This window comes from Gossypium arboreum, chromosome 13 (assembly GCF_025698485.1).
Source record: "Gossypium arboreum isolate Shixiya-1 chromosome 13, ASM2569848v2, whole genome shotgun sequence".
In the NCBI taxonomy this organism is placed as follows: Eukaryota; Viridiplantae; Streptophyta; class Magnoliopsida; order Malvales; family Malvaceae; genus Gossypium; species Gossypium arboreum.
In genome coordinates, this window is record NC_069082.1 from 80,402,974 (window position 1) to 80,420,449 (window position 17,476).

General features: G+C 34.9%; 1 protein-coding gene across 2 annotated transcripts; it reads right to left on the reverse strand.

Moving 5' to 3' along the window:
* Positions 1-435: 435 nt before the first annotated feature.
* On the reverse strand, positions 436-12,180 carry LOC108464072 (S-sulfo-L-cysteine synthase (O-acetyl-L-serine-dependent), chloroplastic-like). 2 transcript variants are annotated; one of them, XM_053024313.1, is made up of 11 exons: positions 11,814-12,180; positions 10,696-10,805; positions 10,380-10,437; positions 9,953-10,216; positions 9,711-9,848; positions 9,371-9,422; positions 9,220-9,281; positions 3,389-3,448; positions 3,045-3,125; positions 1,850-2,014; positions 436-1,769 (listed from the first exon to the last, which is right to left on the reverse strand). In XM_053024313.1, the coding sequence occupies exons 1-10, from the start codon at positions 12,078-12,080 to the stop codon at positions 1,925-1,927; spliced, it is 1,182 nt and encodes a 393-aa protein (XP_052880273.1). In that variant the 5' UTR covers positions 12,081-12,180; the 3' UTR covers positions 436-1,769; positions 1,850-1,924. The 2 variants fall into 2 exon arrangements, with proteins under 2 accessions (XP_052880273.1, XP_052880274.1); XM_053024314.1 differs by having other exon boundaries at positions 9,220-9,269; positions 11,814-12,178.
* Positions 12,181-17,476: the final 5,296 nt, after the last annotated feature.

Here is a 17,476-nt window from a genome sequence, read left to right on the forward strand (position 1 = left end):
TACTCTAAGCTTGGAGTTTCCGGCAATGGTGTTGAAGGGAAACTTGATTTTTGCTTTCGCCGAACTGAATCGATTGATAGATGGAAGAAAGAATCGAAAATCGTTTTTTTTTTTTTTGTTCTTTGATTCAAAAGGATTTTAGCTAAGAGATGAACTATGGGTTTTTCATTGTTTTAGATGAAGAATGACGCAATGAGAAGTGAAGAGTGTTATTTTTGGCTGAAATTTTAAACTGAGTATTTGCAATTAGCATCATAAAAGCTTTTAGTTTTACTTTTTTTTCAAATATTCAAAACTAAAACACTCCAATTTGCCTTTTCCCTAATTAAAATCCCAACTACTCCAAAAATTCCAAGAATAACTAATGGCTTAAAGATTAAATTTCAGATATCAAATTCGTGTCTCATAAATTACCCTCCAATAAACATTGCAGTATTTTATCAAATTTTTTCCGAAATTCGATACTAAAAATTTTAAGACATTACATCGGATCTGAAATTCCCCCCTACAAGCCTCATTAAACCACTCCTTTCGTGGCAAATAAGGCTACCAAAGCAACTACTTCCCAACCAACATTAAAATTCGAAGCACAGTTGCATCTTAAGTGTTATAACACATAGTATGGGCCTAAAGAGGAACTAATAAAGCCCATGAAAAAAAGACTAGTTTATATGAACGAATATTAAGCAATTACTGATTAAAACATCATTCTATTCCACTAAATACAAAGATACTGATACAATTTTATTCCATTTCATTCAACCAAACAGTTAAATTACTGATTACAACTCTATTCATTACAGCAAACCAAATAGTGTAATAATTTTGTATATGATGATAGATGAGCTCGACACCAAAATAATAATAATTATTTAAATTATTTATGTAAATACAAGAGCATGCCAAAATATGCAGCAAATCAAGCATTTGCTCAGATGGCAAAAGAAACCCTGAAAATCTGTTTTCATAATAATCTGATTTTAATCATAATTATTCAATCACATGTACTTATAAACTCAAAAAGAAAACTGCTAAAGTTAATATAATTGAACATTTTATTAATAATTATGATCTAAAAATTTAATACAAACAGGATACATGTACATGGATTGCTTGGTCTTCTCAAATCGCATTGGCAAATTTGTACAAACTGCAGTTTCCAGTAGACATATACCTCCATGCAGAAATGCTTTTCATCTGGGAATTCTGAAATCAGCATTTCCTAGACTCGAATTGAACAGATAACTTGTCCCACTAGATAATACTTTACCAAAAACATCTAAAACTGCGATGACTCCTTTCGACATATTACATACATATATTATGAGAAGTTTCAACCAAGAATGGGAATGCAACAAGATACAATGTGGAAGACAGACATATAATAATGCCAGAGTTTTTGCAGTGCATTAAGTAAAAGATTTGCCTGTCTGTAAATCTGAATATTTCCAATGAAAGCAATCACATAAATATTTTCCCAGTAATTTATGGTATAGGTTCTCAGAAACGAGAAGCTGATTTATGATTTTTCAAACATCAATCAGTCTGACAGACTTAACAGGATTACTAAATTTGCATTTTCAAATTGACTCGTTAGCTCCAAGATCATCATGAAATTGTATAATCCAGAAGGCAGTAGCATGAGTATGCACCATGTATGAAAAAGCATTCTGATTACCAGCACAATAACATGGTCGACGGTTGACCAGAAAGTTAAATTATCAAGAGAAATTGAGTAGGAACTCCTCTGTTTTTATGAAAAATTGCACCTAGAAAACAATAGATAAATATAAAAGGAACAGGAGTTGATCATCGAATACAGATCGAAAAGTTAATAAAGGTTATTTACCTGTCGAGTAGTTTTGATTTGAAACAAGTGAGAATTGAATGCCATGGTAGATTGTTCTCCCAGTACAGATCTATACTATCTTGCTTCCATTTGTTGAACCTCTTCATGTATAGAACGAAAAAGAACTGTTGGAATATACCTCTCACCAAAACTTGGAAATATAACCTACATCATTACAAACAATTAAAAGATATCTTAAAAAAAGTGCCCAAGTTGAAAGAAGAGCTTAGGTTGGAAGCATATTTTGATCAGCCACTGAAATCGGAAATGGATACGATGTTTCACTTTTCCTGCTTTCCTTCTAAGGAGCTTTAACATGATTGCTATATTGCTCAGACTCCAGTATGAGTGTCAAATATAGAATGCGTCAAACACAAGTATTTTCAATTTTTTTCTAAGTTTTTACTTCAAGAGAAATGAAGAATCCAAGCAACGTAGCTTAATTGTGTGCTTGACCATATGGTGAAGGTGCTGGGAGCAGTCAGTAAACAAATGAATGTGGAATTTAAGGTTTAGACCAACAATTTTATTGATCTACCTTCATATGGAATCAAATAGGCAGTCACAATAGATTGAACGATAACAATATCATGTTCCAAACCTTTCTATTTCTCAGCCCACAGCAATGGCATATGAGGCTATCAAGTAAGCACCAAAGCTTTCTCTAGTTTTGAAACACTCACCTTGTTTGAAAGTATGATGCCCTAACAGTGTTATGTGAGTTTCCCAAATCTTGTACTGGTTGACAATCCCCCAATACTTTTGGGTCCAAAATACCTAGCGCTTATCTTACTTGGAGTAAGGTATGAGTCTCTAATACAAATATGTGTTGAACACGGGTATGTTCAAATTTTGAGGTGTTTTCATGTTTTTTGAGGGAGGGCAACATCCATGTCCAAATAAGCATGGAATATAAGTGGTAAGACATGCATACTTCAAGAAGAATAAAGCATTGAAGCAACATAGACTAATGCAACTATAATTATGTCAATTCTAAAGAAACCACACATGTAATCAGTGATATGAAGTACTCCTGATACTCTTTATTCTGAATAACCTTTAACTAGCTGTCAAAGATTTTTTTCTTAATAGAATTTCAACCAATTCTTTCAAATTCACAGCAAGATATGTACATCAGCATACAGTTTCAGCTGCTACCTGAGTCACTAAGAAAATTTAAAGAAAATTTTCTCACCACAATAAGTTTTCCTGCATTCTCAGGCCTTTTTGCCAAGCTAATTGCAGCAGCTGCTGCAGCTCCAGATGAAATGCCAACCTAAGAAAAAAAAATTTAAAAACAAAAAAATCAATTAGCAAAATTGGCTGGTTTTGAAACACTGTATTTAATGTAAATTATAAGATCAAACTGAATTTTGTCTCCTTTCATAATTGACAAATAGGTGAGAAAAGTTTTTCGGTTGAAACTAAAGAAGATAATCTCTATTTTGACAGCAAAAAAAACTTTAAGCTGAATAGATGGTTTTTCATGTGACAAAATACTATTAAAAGAGTCTACACTAAAATATAGTTGCATATTACCAGCAGCCCTTCCTCCAGTGCTAATTTCCTTGCCATATCAACTGCTTCATCATTGCTGACCTACATTTTTATGACAACAAAATCAATATCTAAAATTCATCTAACATTGTAACTCGACAAAACCATGTGCTAAGCAAGAAACCAGTAGGAACCAAACAAAATGGATCAAGTCACTCAAATGTAATATTATTCAGGAAGCTCGTGTATACAACACAATCCAGAAAACCAGAATACAATAGATACTCTCAAAAGGATAAGCAGAATATTTATGGACCAATACATCCAGATCATCTCAAACAACATATCGCCTTAGGTGGAGATGCCACTAAAAATAAGATTATAACCAAGCTAGAAATATATATTGCCTTACAAAAAGAAAGGAAAAGTACAGAGGATATTAGATGTAGATCGTTTGATACATGATATTGAGACAATGACCACCTCCCTGCCTTTGTGGTTAAACTGCTCAAAAGTTAATCTGTGATGTAATGTCAAGATGCCTAGTATACACTTGCAACACATCCACAGGTAAACAGTATTAATCATTGGTTAAGAAACTAGCATTTTTGATAAAAAAAAAAAAAGGACCTCTCATTGAAGAAACTTAGAAAAAGATTATTATTCATTCTGCTAATTAGTTTACACCTATAAAGAGAGGAATTCACACAAACAAGGAAAACAATCCCTAAAAAACAGTAACTTCCTAAGAATCAGTGACTGAGATTAGTTTCTATTTACAAGGGAACTCCTAGTAATAAGGTAAGTTTTTTGTCCTTAACCTTAGGAATCCCAACACTCCCCCTCAAGCTGGAGTGTAGATGTTAATCAACCCAGCTTGCCAATAAGTTCTTCAAACATGTTTCTGTTCAAACTTTTAGTTAATACGTCTGCAACTTGTTGTCTAGTAGGTAAGTAGGTGATGTACACTTCTCCTGAGTGTATTTTTTCTTTTATAAAGTGGCGATCTATTTCCACATGTTTGGTGCGATCATGATGCACAGGATTATGTGCTATGCTGATAGCTGCCTGGTTGTCACAGTACATCTTCATAAGCCTGGTGTAAGGCACTTTTAGTTCCCCCATAAGTCTTTGTATCCAAACTCCTTCGCATATACCATGAGATAGTGCTCGATATCTCTCCTCTGCTGCCAAGGCCCTACAACAGACTGTTTTTGCTTCTCCACGCCACGAGGTTACCCTAAACATAACTACAATAGCCACTTGTAGGCGTCTATCGTTATCAGAACCTGCCTGGTCTGCATCGGTGTAGACTTCCACATTCGTTGGCGCTTTTCTTGAAATGCGCCTTTACCAGAGTCCCTTTAGATACCTTAATATTCTATATGCACTTCCGTGTGCTTCTCCTGGGGCATGCATGTAATGACCGATAACACTTACACTGAAAGCTATGTCTGGACGGGTGTGAGATAGATAGATGAGTCTTCCTACTAGTTGTTGATATCTCCCCCTGTCGATTTCTTCTCCATCCTCATCAGTTCCCAATTTAAAGTTAAATTCCATAGGAGTTTTGGCTGGTTTGCAGCCCATCAAACCAACTTCTGACAGTAGATCAAGAACATATTTCCTTTGGGAGATGGAAATACCTGTTTGGGACCTTGCTACCTCCATACCAAGAAAGTATTTAGGATTCCCCAAGTCTTTAAGCTCGAACTCTGTACCAAGGAATTCTTTCAACCTCACAATTTCGCTTGAGTCATCTCCTGTTTATATTATATTGTCCACATAAACGATGAGGATGCAGCATTTTCCCTTTTCCGAGTGCTTGTAGAACATGGTGTGGTCTGCCTACCCTTGAATGTAATTTCTGCTAGTCATAGCTTCTGCAAATCGGCTGAACCACGCCCGTGGAGATTGTTTCAGTCCATACAAGGACTTCTTCAACTTACACACTTGGCCCTTGCTTTCTTCAAACCCGGGTGGGAAATCCATGTACATTTCCTCACTTAATTCTCGTTGAGGAAAGCATTTTTTACATCCAATTGAGTCAAGTGCCAATCAAGGTTGGCAGCAAGAGATAGGAGGACTCGAATGGTGTTTAGCTTGACAACGGGTGCAAACGTCTCGTCGTAGTCAAGACCATAAGTTTGAGTAAAACCCTTAGCCACAAGTCGAGCCTTGTATCAGTCAATACGACCATCGGGTTTAAATTTCATAGTGAAGATCCATTTGCATCCTACTGTTTTTTTTCCCTTAGGTAGATCCGAGACTTCCCATGTTTCATTGTTTTTGAGGGCCTTCATTTCTTCCATCACAGCTTGTCTCCACTCAGCTGATTCAAGAGCCTCTTCTATAATTTTTGGAGTTTTTACAGAAACATTAGTCACAAAAGCTTTGTAAGACTTAGATAAATTTCCATAGGATACAAACCGAGAAATAGGGTGTTGAGTGCAGCTCCTTGTGCCCTTTCGAACTGCAATTGGAAGATAGATGGATGGTGACAGGTGAGACTTCGCTTTGAATCAGCCCTCGGTTGGGGATGCAATTGGCACTGCTGTATCAATTTCAGGAGAACGATTCCGTCGAGAGTAAACTTGTATTTCGGGAACCTGTTTTTGCTGTTTTCCATGATCAGAAGGCTGTTGTACTTCGGTGGTGGTATTGTTATTGGGAAGGATCGGGCTAATTTCTTGCTGCACAGGGGAAACAGTCTCTAAATCTAGGATTACCATAGCACCTTGGTTGTTAGGCTTGTTTGTGATAGTAGTTGTAGGATCATGAGGTATAATGAGGAGAGTATTAAGGGTCTCATCTTCATTGAAAGTCTCCCCTGAAGATGAGATGCTACAAAGTATGCTTCATTTTCAAAGAAGGTAACATCCCGAGAGACAAACATTCGGCGCAAGGTTGGTGAGTAACACTTATAGCCTTTTTTGTGTGGGGGAATATCCAATGAAGATGCAGGTGTGGGCTCGAGGATCAAGTTTGGATTGATTTGGTTGATGGTTATTGACAAAAACTTTGCAACCGAATATTTTGGCTGGAAGATTAGAAACACGAAATAGAGGAAAGGACTTTAGAAGGGTATTTAGAGGTGTTTGGAAATTGAGGACTTTCGATGGCATTCGGTTTATGAGATAACAGGCAGTGAGGACAGCCTCTCCCCACAAGTATTTTGGAACATTCATGGTGAACATTATGGCTCGAGCTACAGCAAGGAGATGTCGATTTTTTCTCTCAGAAATCCCGTTTTGTTGAGGAGTGTCAGGACAAGAGCTTTGGTGTATGATGCCTTGGTCAGAAAGGTATGGGCTTAGGACAGAGTTAAAGTATTCTCTCCCATTGTCAGTGTGGAGAGTATGTATGGTAGAGTTGAACTGGGTTTGAACCATTGAGTGAAAATTTTGGAATACTTTGGGTGTTTTATATTTTTCTTTGAGGAGATAGACCCAACATACCCTAGTGTGATCATCAATGAATGTTATAAACCACCTAACCCCTGTAATATTTTTCACTCGGCTGGCTCCCCATAGATCACTGTGGATTAATGAAAATGGTTGGGACTGGATATATGGTTTTAATGGGTATGGCACACGGGTATGTTTGGATAATTGGCAAATTTCACACTTCAAGGAATTAATACTTTTATTTCGAAATAATAGCGGAAGATGTTTCTTCAAATACAAAAAGTTTGGATGCCCTAACCTACGGTGCCATAACATAATCGTGTCCTCTTTTGAAGTGGATAGAGCCAATCCTCCTTGTGTCTTGTCTTTATTCCAAACATATAGTCCATCATCAACTTTAGCAAAGGCCAATCATCCTCCCCGATTTACTCCTCAGATCACAACCAATTGCGTAAAATTCAGCAAGAAGTTTTTCATCCTTAGTAAGTTTATTGATTGAAAGTAAATTGCGGGACAAGTTTGGGACATGTAGGACTTTATCGAGAGAAAATTCTCTGTTATTTGTACTTCTCCTACTCCAACCACGGTGAGTAAAACCATCGCTATGCGGATTCGGACTTGTCATGACAAGGGTGTAGGTGTGAAACAAAGTGGAGTTACTCATCATGTGATCGGAGGCACCAATTGAGTATCCAAAAGGATTGATTATTTGATTCAAAGGCAATATTGAGGGCAGTACCTTGGGTGGCTAGAGATCCGTGAGCAGTGGAAGTACCAAGTATCTTATGGAGAGTCTCAAGTTGGGTTTTGGTTAGGCGAACATCGAGAACATCATCTACAGCAGTGGAGGATAACAGGGCAGTCTTATTATCCTTCTGTTTTTTTTCAGGATAGCCATGAAGTTTGAAGCACTTTTCCTTTGTATGACCAACACAGTTGCAGCGGTTACACCATGGCCTAGTTGATCCAGAATCATTTCCAGCACGTGGTTTTTATGGCTGTGGACCTCTGGAGATGAGGACAAAGGTCTCAATAAACCGATTGCCAAGAGTTGTCACATGTTTAGGTTCCTTTGAGTATCCCATCATGACAAGACGATGCTTTTCTTCTCTTCTAACTTCTGCAAATGCTTCACCGATAGTTGGTAGAGGTGATCCGCCTGATTTGCCACGGACCTCATCTAACTCACGGTTCGATCCGCTAGAAACTCATAAAGACGTTCATTGTTGAGGTGAGTCATAAACTTGGTGTGTTCCAAGCCTTCACCCCAATCGCCTCTTAGTACATATCCAGCCTCGCCACAAAATTTTCAGATTGTTGCGAGTGAGTTACTTCGAGTGTCCCTTGTCGGATATCCTTTAACTTAAGCTTGATCTCAAATACTTGGGAGGCGTTTCCAAGATCCGAGTAGTTTTCTTTGACTGCATCCCACATGTCTTTTGCAGTTTTGAAAAAGAGATAGGTGCGGCTTATATGGCCTTCCATCGAATTAATTAGCCAAGCCATTACAATCAAGTTGTTGAGTTCCCAAATGGCATAAGTCGGGTTAGCTATGGTTGGTCGTGGAATTTCTCCATTGATGTATTCTAATTTGCCACGACCACGAATCACCATAAGGACCGATTGAGACCATTGCAAGAAGTTCTTCCCATCTAGCCGATGATTGGTGATTATAAGGGAGGAAATAAGTTCACCTTGAGTGATTCCCTGATTAACATTCTGAGTTATTTGTGAAGTCTCAGTTTCATACAGAGTTTCATTGAAGTCACCCATGGGAGGAGGACTAAACCGGAGGGATTTTTAGGAAGGGAGATTAGAGACGAATGAGCAGGATCGAATGAATCCTAAAGCTCTGATACCATGAAGAAACTTAGAAAAAGATTATTATTCATTCTGCTAATTAGTTTACACCTATAAAGAGAGGAATTCACACAAACAAGGAAAACAATCCCTAAAAAACAGTAACTTCCTAAGAATCAGTGATTGAGATTAGTTTCTATTTACAAGGGAACTCCTAGTAATAAGGTAAATTTTTTGTCTTTAATCTTAGGAATTCCAACACTCATTTTCTTCATGCTCCAGCTCTTATGTGCTGCTCTTTCACTCTAAGAAATTTTTTATTTATTGGATTTTCAGACTCCTCTAATAACTCATATATAGTTTAGCAAAAGACACCACTTCCAAGTTATAAAATGAAAACTATTTGGCATATCTTGTTCAGAGATCAGTTAGACAAGTCATTAGAAGAATGATTAAGAGAGCTATGCAGTGAAATGTTGAACACCTTATATACTTGGAGTGAAAAAAAACTCCAAACAACTGACTGAGAAGAACATTACATAACTGCAATAGTGTTTGCTATAAAACAAGTTTAGCACAAAACAGAATGTCTAAAGAATTCCAGTGATATTCCTCTACATTCGGATAAGACAAGAAGTGGAAAATAGAGGGAAAGACGATCTTCACCTTGACAACTTCATCAAGCAATTTAACATCTAGGATGCTTGGCACATAACCTGCAGAAAAATCTTTTATGATATTAGAAGCAAAGCCTAACAAATCCATCAAGAGAAACAGGCAAGAAAAATTCATGTACTGGAAATAAAAAGATTTTGACCTGGGTTTTCTCCAGAGACTATACTCCTCTCAGCAGGTTCAACACCAACAACCTGAGTAAGCAATAACATTTCATGAAGAAAACAGACATTTAATCCACGAGAAGATGAAAATATTGAGATGGATGCAACACAATACACATAACTATTGCCAAATGGATACTATTGCTACTATTAAAAGAAAAAGGGGAAACACAATAATGTTATATTTTGGACATATCACCCCTTAGATAAATAGAAATATCCCTAACAGGTAACAGTTACAAGCTTGAGATATTCCAAAGAGAAGTTAAGCTGTCAAACTGAAACAAACTTCATTACAGGCTTAAATAGCAAAGAGACCTTAATTTCTTTGTTCTTCATTTTCAAGTACTGTCCAGTGCCTGTAACAGTACCACCGGTTCCAATTCCAGCAACAAATATGTCAACATTACCCAAAGTGTCCTCCCATATTTCTGGTCCTGTAGTTTCAAAATGAATCTGCAGTTCATGCATGAGTATCTTTATATCACCATCTATGAATAATATATCAGGAATATTAACATTTAGCCATTTAGGTGAACTGTTAGAACAACATTAATTACCTTTGTATTAGCCATATTATCAAATTGTCGAAGCATGAAAGCATTTGGAGTGTTAAGCACAATTTCTTCGGCTTTATCGACAGCTCCTTTCAATCCCTTTTCTGGGTCTGTCAGAACAATCTCTGCTCCAAACGCACGTAAAAGGATTCTCCTTTCAAGGTTTATAGAAGCAGGCATTGTTACTATAAGCTTGTATCCCTTAGTTGCTGCAACAAAAGCAATTCCAAGTCCTGTATTTCCACTTGTCGGTTCCACTAATATGGTCTGCGATAGATATAGCCCACAAAAATTATACATGTAATTATTCCAAAGAGAAGGTAGTTTCCACTATGAAAACATGTCTAAGACTCTGAGCCCTAGAATTCTCAAAAGTCAAAGGCACACTTGCTGATGACTTCTTTCACTAGAAATAAAGAGAAAGGCTAACCTTCCTGGGAGAAATTGCTCCACTATCTTCAGCCTCACATACCATACTAAGGCCAATCCTAAAACATTCAACCATTGAAAAAAAAGGAAAAAAAAGGTCAACTTTTAACATATTTCCAATAAACATACATGAAAACCGCTAAGAACTTGCACAATATAGGACGTGTGTAGGTCATCTGTAACTTCTGAGAGTCTCCAGCTGTATTGATGACTTGAAGCACAATCAAACAGACTATTCATGCCCCAGAGTAGCATAAAAAAAGATGTCCAACGCATATGGGAATAATTGTAGACTTCACAATAGAAAGAATATGTACCTGTCTTTGACACTCCGACAAGGTTCCATGGATTCAAGTTTTGCAGCAATGTTTGCCACGCATCCGTCTGTTACCTTGTTGAGATATATCATAGGAGTACGCCCAATCAACTATATCAATTTTGTCACAACTGCTCAAAATCAGTAAAGGTTTGACGCATAAGCAAAACATTACTATCAAAAGTAAACAAACTAATGCTTTTCAAGCAACACCTACACTGCAAGACATAATCGATCTAGAAGACTATGGATAATTGTTTTTACTAGAAATGGCACTACAACATTCTGAAATGTTAAGTGGTATGTCATAAAGTTAACATGACCACATTTTATTGAATCATTCTATTCTTTAGCTCAAAATGTAATCACCATCAACTGCAGGAGATTAAAGAAGCAACAAAAAGGAAAAATAAGAAGAACTACTCTCCTGGTTAAGAAAACTGTCTCCATAATTATAAAAATTAAGGTGGTGTTTCTCCAGAACCAATAAATGACTAAATCCATATTATAGGGTGTAGACCTATGTTACTAAGACTCGGCTGTGAATTGTAAGAGTCGGAAATGGGTATATGTCTGACATGACTGTACTCAAAATTTTCTGTTTTCTAGATGGTTATCTTCAAATTTTTCATGCTTCCAGGTCTTTGGAGGATCATATCTCCATATTCAAGAAAATGAAGATTTCAGCAACATAAGTCACACTAACATAATCAATCTCTCAAGTAAATTAAATAGAAGAAACAAGTAACAAAAAAAAATCAACATTCTAGAGAAGTATATATACTACACTCTTAAACAAGAAAATCAACATTCTAGAGAAGTATATAAAATACACTCTTAAACAACAGTAACCACTTCTTAACCCCCCCCCCCCCCGGGGGCAAAAGACCCCTTGAAATATTACCCTATAGAAGAGAAGGCAAAGAACCTTGAACAGTAGATAGAATAAAATGCTATTAACCCACAAAAATCACTTCTCATTTCTCCCATTTCAAGGAAAATATAAAGAAAACCAATAAAATTCTGAGCCTCAAAAAGACAAAAACAAAACAGCAACTTGAAAAAAAAAAAAAACTATTACTTCATTGAAGGGGATATTGGTATTAAAAAAACTAGAACCTGGGTTACATCCTCAGCAATATTAACAGCTTCAAATTCCTCTTCTTGTTCTTGTTCTTCATCATCTTCTTCTTCTTCTTCTTCTTCGACTATTAAAGAAGAAGCTCTTCTTGTTGCAGCAAAGGAGGCACTTTTTACAATTAACATAGGTTTATCATAGAATGAAAAGTTCAATGAAGCTTTAAACGGTGGAAAACTGTACTGTTTAGGTATACAAAGAAAGGGTTTTGGAGGAGGGAGATGTAGCAGAGAAAATGATAGTGACATTTTCGTTCTCCGTAGAGGTTTTCCTGAGGTTTTAGATTGGCTCTTCGCATTTATAGACCCACCCTTATCTTTCCTTTTCTCTTCTTTTTTTATTTTTTGTTTTTTTTTTTTGTAATAAATTATTGGTAAGGCCTAATTTCCCTGAATAATGAAACTTTATTTTTTTTTAGAATAATAATGAAAGTTTTAATTGAATAATATTTTTTGCTTAATTTTTCGGATAGACCACGAACACTTTAGATGTATTCTGTTCGGTTGGATTCCGTTTTAGAGAGGAATTAAATTCGAATAGATTTTAATTTTGAAATTAAAATTGTATTGAATAAAACTTTAAATATTTAAAATTGATAAATGTATTATTGTTCGGTTTTTAATAAATTTAGATTTTGTTGGAAAAGAAATTTTTGAGTTCAAAAACTTAATATTATAATTATTAATTTTTATAGCAATCATATTAAATGTTCTAGATTTATTTATATATTTTTTAAATATAAAGTAAATTAAATACTTAAACTAATATCATAATCATCCAACCATTAAAAAATCATTTTAAGTTAACTATTAAGTTGATAAATCATTTAAAGTTATTAAAAGGAAAGTTAATATATAAATCATTTATATACCTAATATTTTGTTGTGCCATTTCATTAAATTAATTTAATTAGTGCTAGCTCTAATCAGTTATAACGAGTAATTGTAATATGTCATATAATCGATTAAATTTATAACTATTATATATATATATAATTCACAATTTGTGAATAATTGTTTTTAAAATAAAATATTATAAAATTTAATAAACTATTTTTCTTAAATTAAAATTATGCTTAATTATTATATTTAAGAATATTCACCTTCTCTAATATAAAACTACACTTTCAATATTTTTTATGAAATATTTTTATAACTTTAATTTTTGAAAGATAATATCTAATTATTTAATAATAATAACAATAATAAGGTTAAATGAATTAGTCCATATAGATATTGAAATAGTCAATCTATTATTCTTTTAAGATTGTTCCTTTAAACAATTTTTTTCTCATTCAATTTGATTTGAATAAAATGGGTTCCATGTGGAAAAATAGAACTCAAATTGAATTGTGCAGTTTGGGTGATAACATTAACCCGACATCGAATTAAATAGTATAAAACCTGAATCGAACATAATACATCTTTTCAAATCGATTTTTAGATTTTCTCAATTTCTTTGCTCAACCCAATGGTTTTTTTATACATAATATTTTATGTGTTAAATCAAATTTTATTTTATTAATAAATTTTATAAATAATAATATAATAAATATATGTAAAAGCTATTATATCTCACAATTTTCTATTATTATGATTATAAATTATTGCTTTAACAATTAAAATTTAATTCTAATTGATTAATTATATTGTAAATGTTCATTTTTATAGGTTTGTAGAACATATTCTAATCAAAGTTTAATAGAAGTAATACTGAAAGGTTAAAATACCTTATTCTAATCAAATATCAAATAGAGGAAGTAAATTTTTATACTAATTCCACTTGTGTAGCAGTGTACTGCATCATGGGGCCAAATTGCAACCCAGTCTAGTATTTTACTTATTAAGGATCTGCGTTAGACTGTAGCCTTCACCCTCGTAGATCCTCTTATCTTGCCACTTGTATTTTATTTTAACAGGAATTTGGGTCACACAACTATAATATATATATATATAATGCTATTAATATACTTGAAAAACAAATAAAGAAGAAATGTATGACAAATTGATAAACATTTTCTTTGTTATTATGAAATGAGAAGTTGACTTTAGAAAGAATTATGATAAAATGTATAAATATCTCTAAATATGATTCTCGATACAAAAATATATGAAGTTATGGTGAAATATGAGACTTGATGATTTTGACCATGTGAAAAATCATAAATTACTTTTGATATGAATTTGATACATGTTCGTATATGAAAGATTAAGAATACCTTTGGGATGATCAATGAGTAATATATATATTTGAATATCATATGTAGCTCATGTAAACTTAGTAAATATGTTAGGATACGATTGACATGTTAATTAGGGTCATAATTGCATTTAGTATGGAGTTTGATATGATATTAAGTTCTGATATTATATGGAGCTCTATTATGTGATTCCCTCAATTGAGCATTCTTTACGGACCATCAGGTATACAAATTCACTTCGAAGACCCTTTTGGTGTTTAAAGGCTTTGCATTATATATCTTTTGGGGAACTTTGGCATTATTGTTGTTAAACAAGTTCATTATCGGGGTAATCTAATGGTGGCAGAGCTAAGATGCTATTATTTGTGTTTAATCATAGTTGTCTATCTTTGGTAGTTTTTGGTACTACTAGTTTAGCGATGTTTGTCATTTGTATTTCTCTTTCATTGGGCTTCTCATGATGACCATAACATGCAATTGTTAGAACGATGGAAACTGGTGATTCCAAAAGCCATTTCTATTTTTTTTATTTGGTGTCTTTTCCTATTTGTACTTATTGATACAAGATACAACAAGGGAGGAGAAGAAAGAGGAGCTAAGAGGAGAAAATGGTGGTGTTGCAGAGGTAAGTTCACTTAAAGAGGCGAAGAGCTGGAACACGGACAAGAAGATAGGCTAACTGTTATAGAAGATGATTACTCAGAGTAACTTTAAGGTGCTTGAGAGTCGATCATTTCTTTATCGTTGGTAAGGGTATTTATAGGGAAGGTCCTCTTGTCCATTAATGTGATATAGCAAATTATTATGGAGGGAATTATCCTAATCTACTACATGAAGTAAATGCACCCTGAGGCCCATCTTGTGATGCATTTAACCAATCTAAGGTTGTTATACTCAAGTGTTATTCACAAAGATTCAGGGGCACGTTCACACTTGAGAAGAGTTCACACCTAAAAAGCAAATTCCTTGTCATCTTGAAGAGGAAGAAGGGTAAGGAGCCTCCTTATCGCAACAAATGGTCAAAAGCATGAACTTGGCCTTTCGCTCCCAAGCGAGTTGTAACAACCTAATTTTTAGTGGTGTCAGAGACAGTGATTCGAGATCACTAAATCCGATGAGTGAATTTGTAAATTTAATAAATTACTATTTATTAGTCAAGTGAGAATTTAGAAATGTTTTTGAATTAGTGAATTTTGTGAATTAAAAGAATTTATTAGGTAAATTGTGTCAAAAATGAGGTACTGAGACCTCAATTTCATAAATCGAGCCGTAAATATTTTTATAAATATTTACGGGTACTAGTGAATTAGTATTAAAGTTTCGTTAGAAAATTTTAATGTTTTGATAGTTAATTAATTAAAAAGGACTAAATTGAAAAAGGTGCAAAACTTGTTAATTAAAGAGATAGTGACTAAATAGCTCAAATAAGAACTAAAAGGGATTTAAAAGGCAATTGGGCCAAAATTACATAGGCTGTGTAACACCCCTTACTCGTACCCGAGACTGGGGACAAGTACGAGGCGTTACTAGACATATATGCGAGCATAAACGGAAAATACAGGTTATAAAATTTCGTTTCAACTCAAAACAAATCCACTAACATTGTAGTGTCCCAATTTTAGGCTTACGAGGCCCTAAACAAACATTGAGAAAGGTTCGGGACCAAACTAAAGATCTGAGGAAAACTTATAGGTTAATACCTCACACGCCCGTGTTGAGATCATACACACGCCCGTGTGCATTGGTTAAATTTATTTTCTAATTCGAACCTACAGGGGTTTTCACACGGCAAAGGCACATGCCCGTGTCCTTAGCCTGTGTTAGATTCACATGGCCAAGACACACCCCCGTGTGTCTAGCCCGTGTTCGACACTGACTTTAAATTTTAGGTGCAGGGGACACATGGTCAGACCAAAAGCCCAAGGGTGATCTGTGTGTCACACACAGCCTGGACACACGCCCGTGTGTCTACCTGTGTGGACCTTATTAGGCTACTTTTCAAGCCTTTGGTCACCCTCAATTGCCCACTCTCATCTATAGCTTCTACTGATATCTAACATGCCCTAATTGCACTCAAGTTTTATCATAATTGTCAATTGCATGTAAAACTCATATCATTGGTTTTGCACATGCTAGGTTACCCTTTTTGTATTAAAGATTATAGTCTCATTAATCACAATATCAGATTTGGCTCATCTTTTAACTCATTGCCAACTGTGTCCTCCCAATTTCAAATGAATTGGTTACATTTATCGTATCCATTCATAATACACCATGTAATCATTTCAACAAGTAAAAATTGCATGATTAATACACAAAATGAATAGACATAACATTCAGGCTTTTACATTGCTAGCCAAATGACACATATGACAAAATGACCCAAAAATACCTATACATGCCATTGAACAAAATAAAGTATTTATGTACCAAAGCTAGACTAGTTGATAGTGTGTTGACTCTCCAACCGTCTTCTAACCTTTACGAGTCCTTGAGCTCTGAAAGACAGGGAAAAAAGAAGGGTAAGCATTTTCATGCTTAGTAATCTTGGATAACTAGAAAGTAAACTTACCGATAATTAGCATACAACCATAATAAGCAATAAAGCCGACTAGAATGAAATGGTTTCCCTAGCACTTGCATTCAATCCACAATTTAGTCACAATCATAATACATTATGTAATTTATCATTAGATGAGCTCATCATTCACCGTTTCATCTTTATATTCCATATTAATCTCGTTGAGTTTCTAGGAAATCTCGATGGACTATCCTTTTGCAGTTAATTCTTAGGAATGATCGTTTTAGACATGCACTCCCGTGAACCATACATTCTACGGCGAGATTACCAATCCAGGCTAAATCCCCCGTATCGTAAACTCATAAGGTGATGTCAGGATTAGCAATCCAGGCTAAATCCCTTATAGTGACAAACATCCTTAATGACCTCGGATCCGAATTACCAATCCAGGCTAAAATCAGACCCTAATCGGATTACCCGTCCGGGGTAAATCCTTTATACACATATATTCCTCGGGAGGCTCGATCACTCAAGGAACACCCGTCCGGGCTAGATCCTTTCTATCATTGAGATCAACGGATTACCCGTCCGAGCTAAATCCTTTCTGCAACAAATGCAGGATCTCAAAATCACATGAAACATGGTTCATCCATCGAACTTCCTTTTCAACCTCAACCGGGACATTTGTCATATGTCATTACCAAAAAATACATTTCATAGGTTTTTCATTCCACCATCAAATATAATATTCATACATTCATAAATTATACAATTAAGTATATTATGATTTTACTTTTAGTCATTCGAACTTACCTGGTACTCGTTCTGTATTGTGTTCCGGTTATTCTGAAACTTTTCGTTTTCCACGATCGACCTCCAGAATTTGTTCCTTGGGGTCTATAACAATAAAAATAGATCATTAA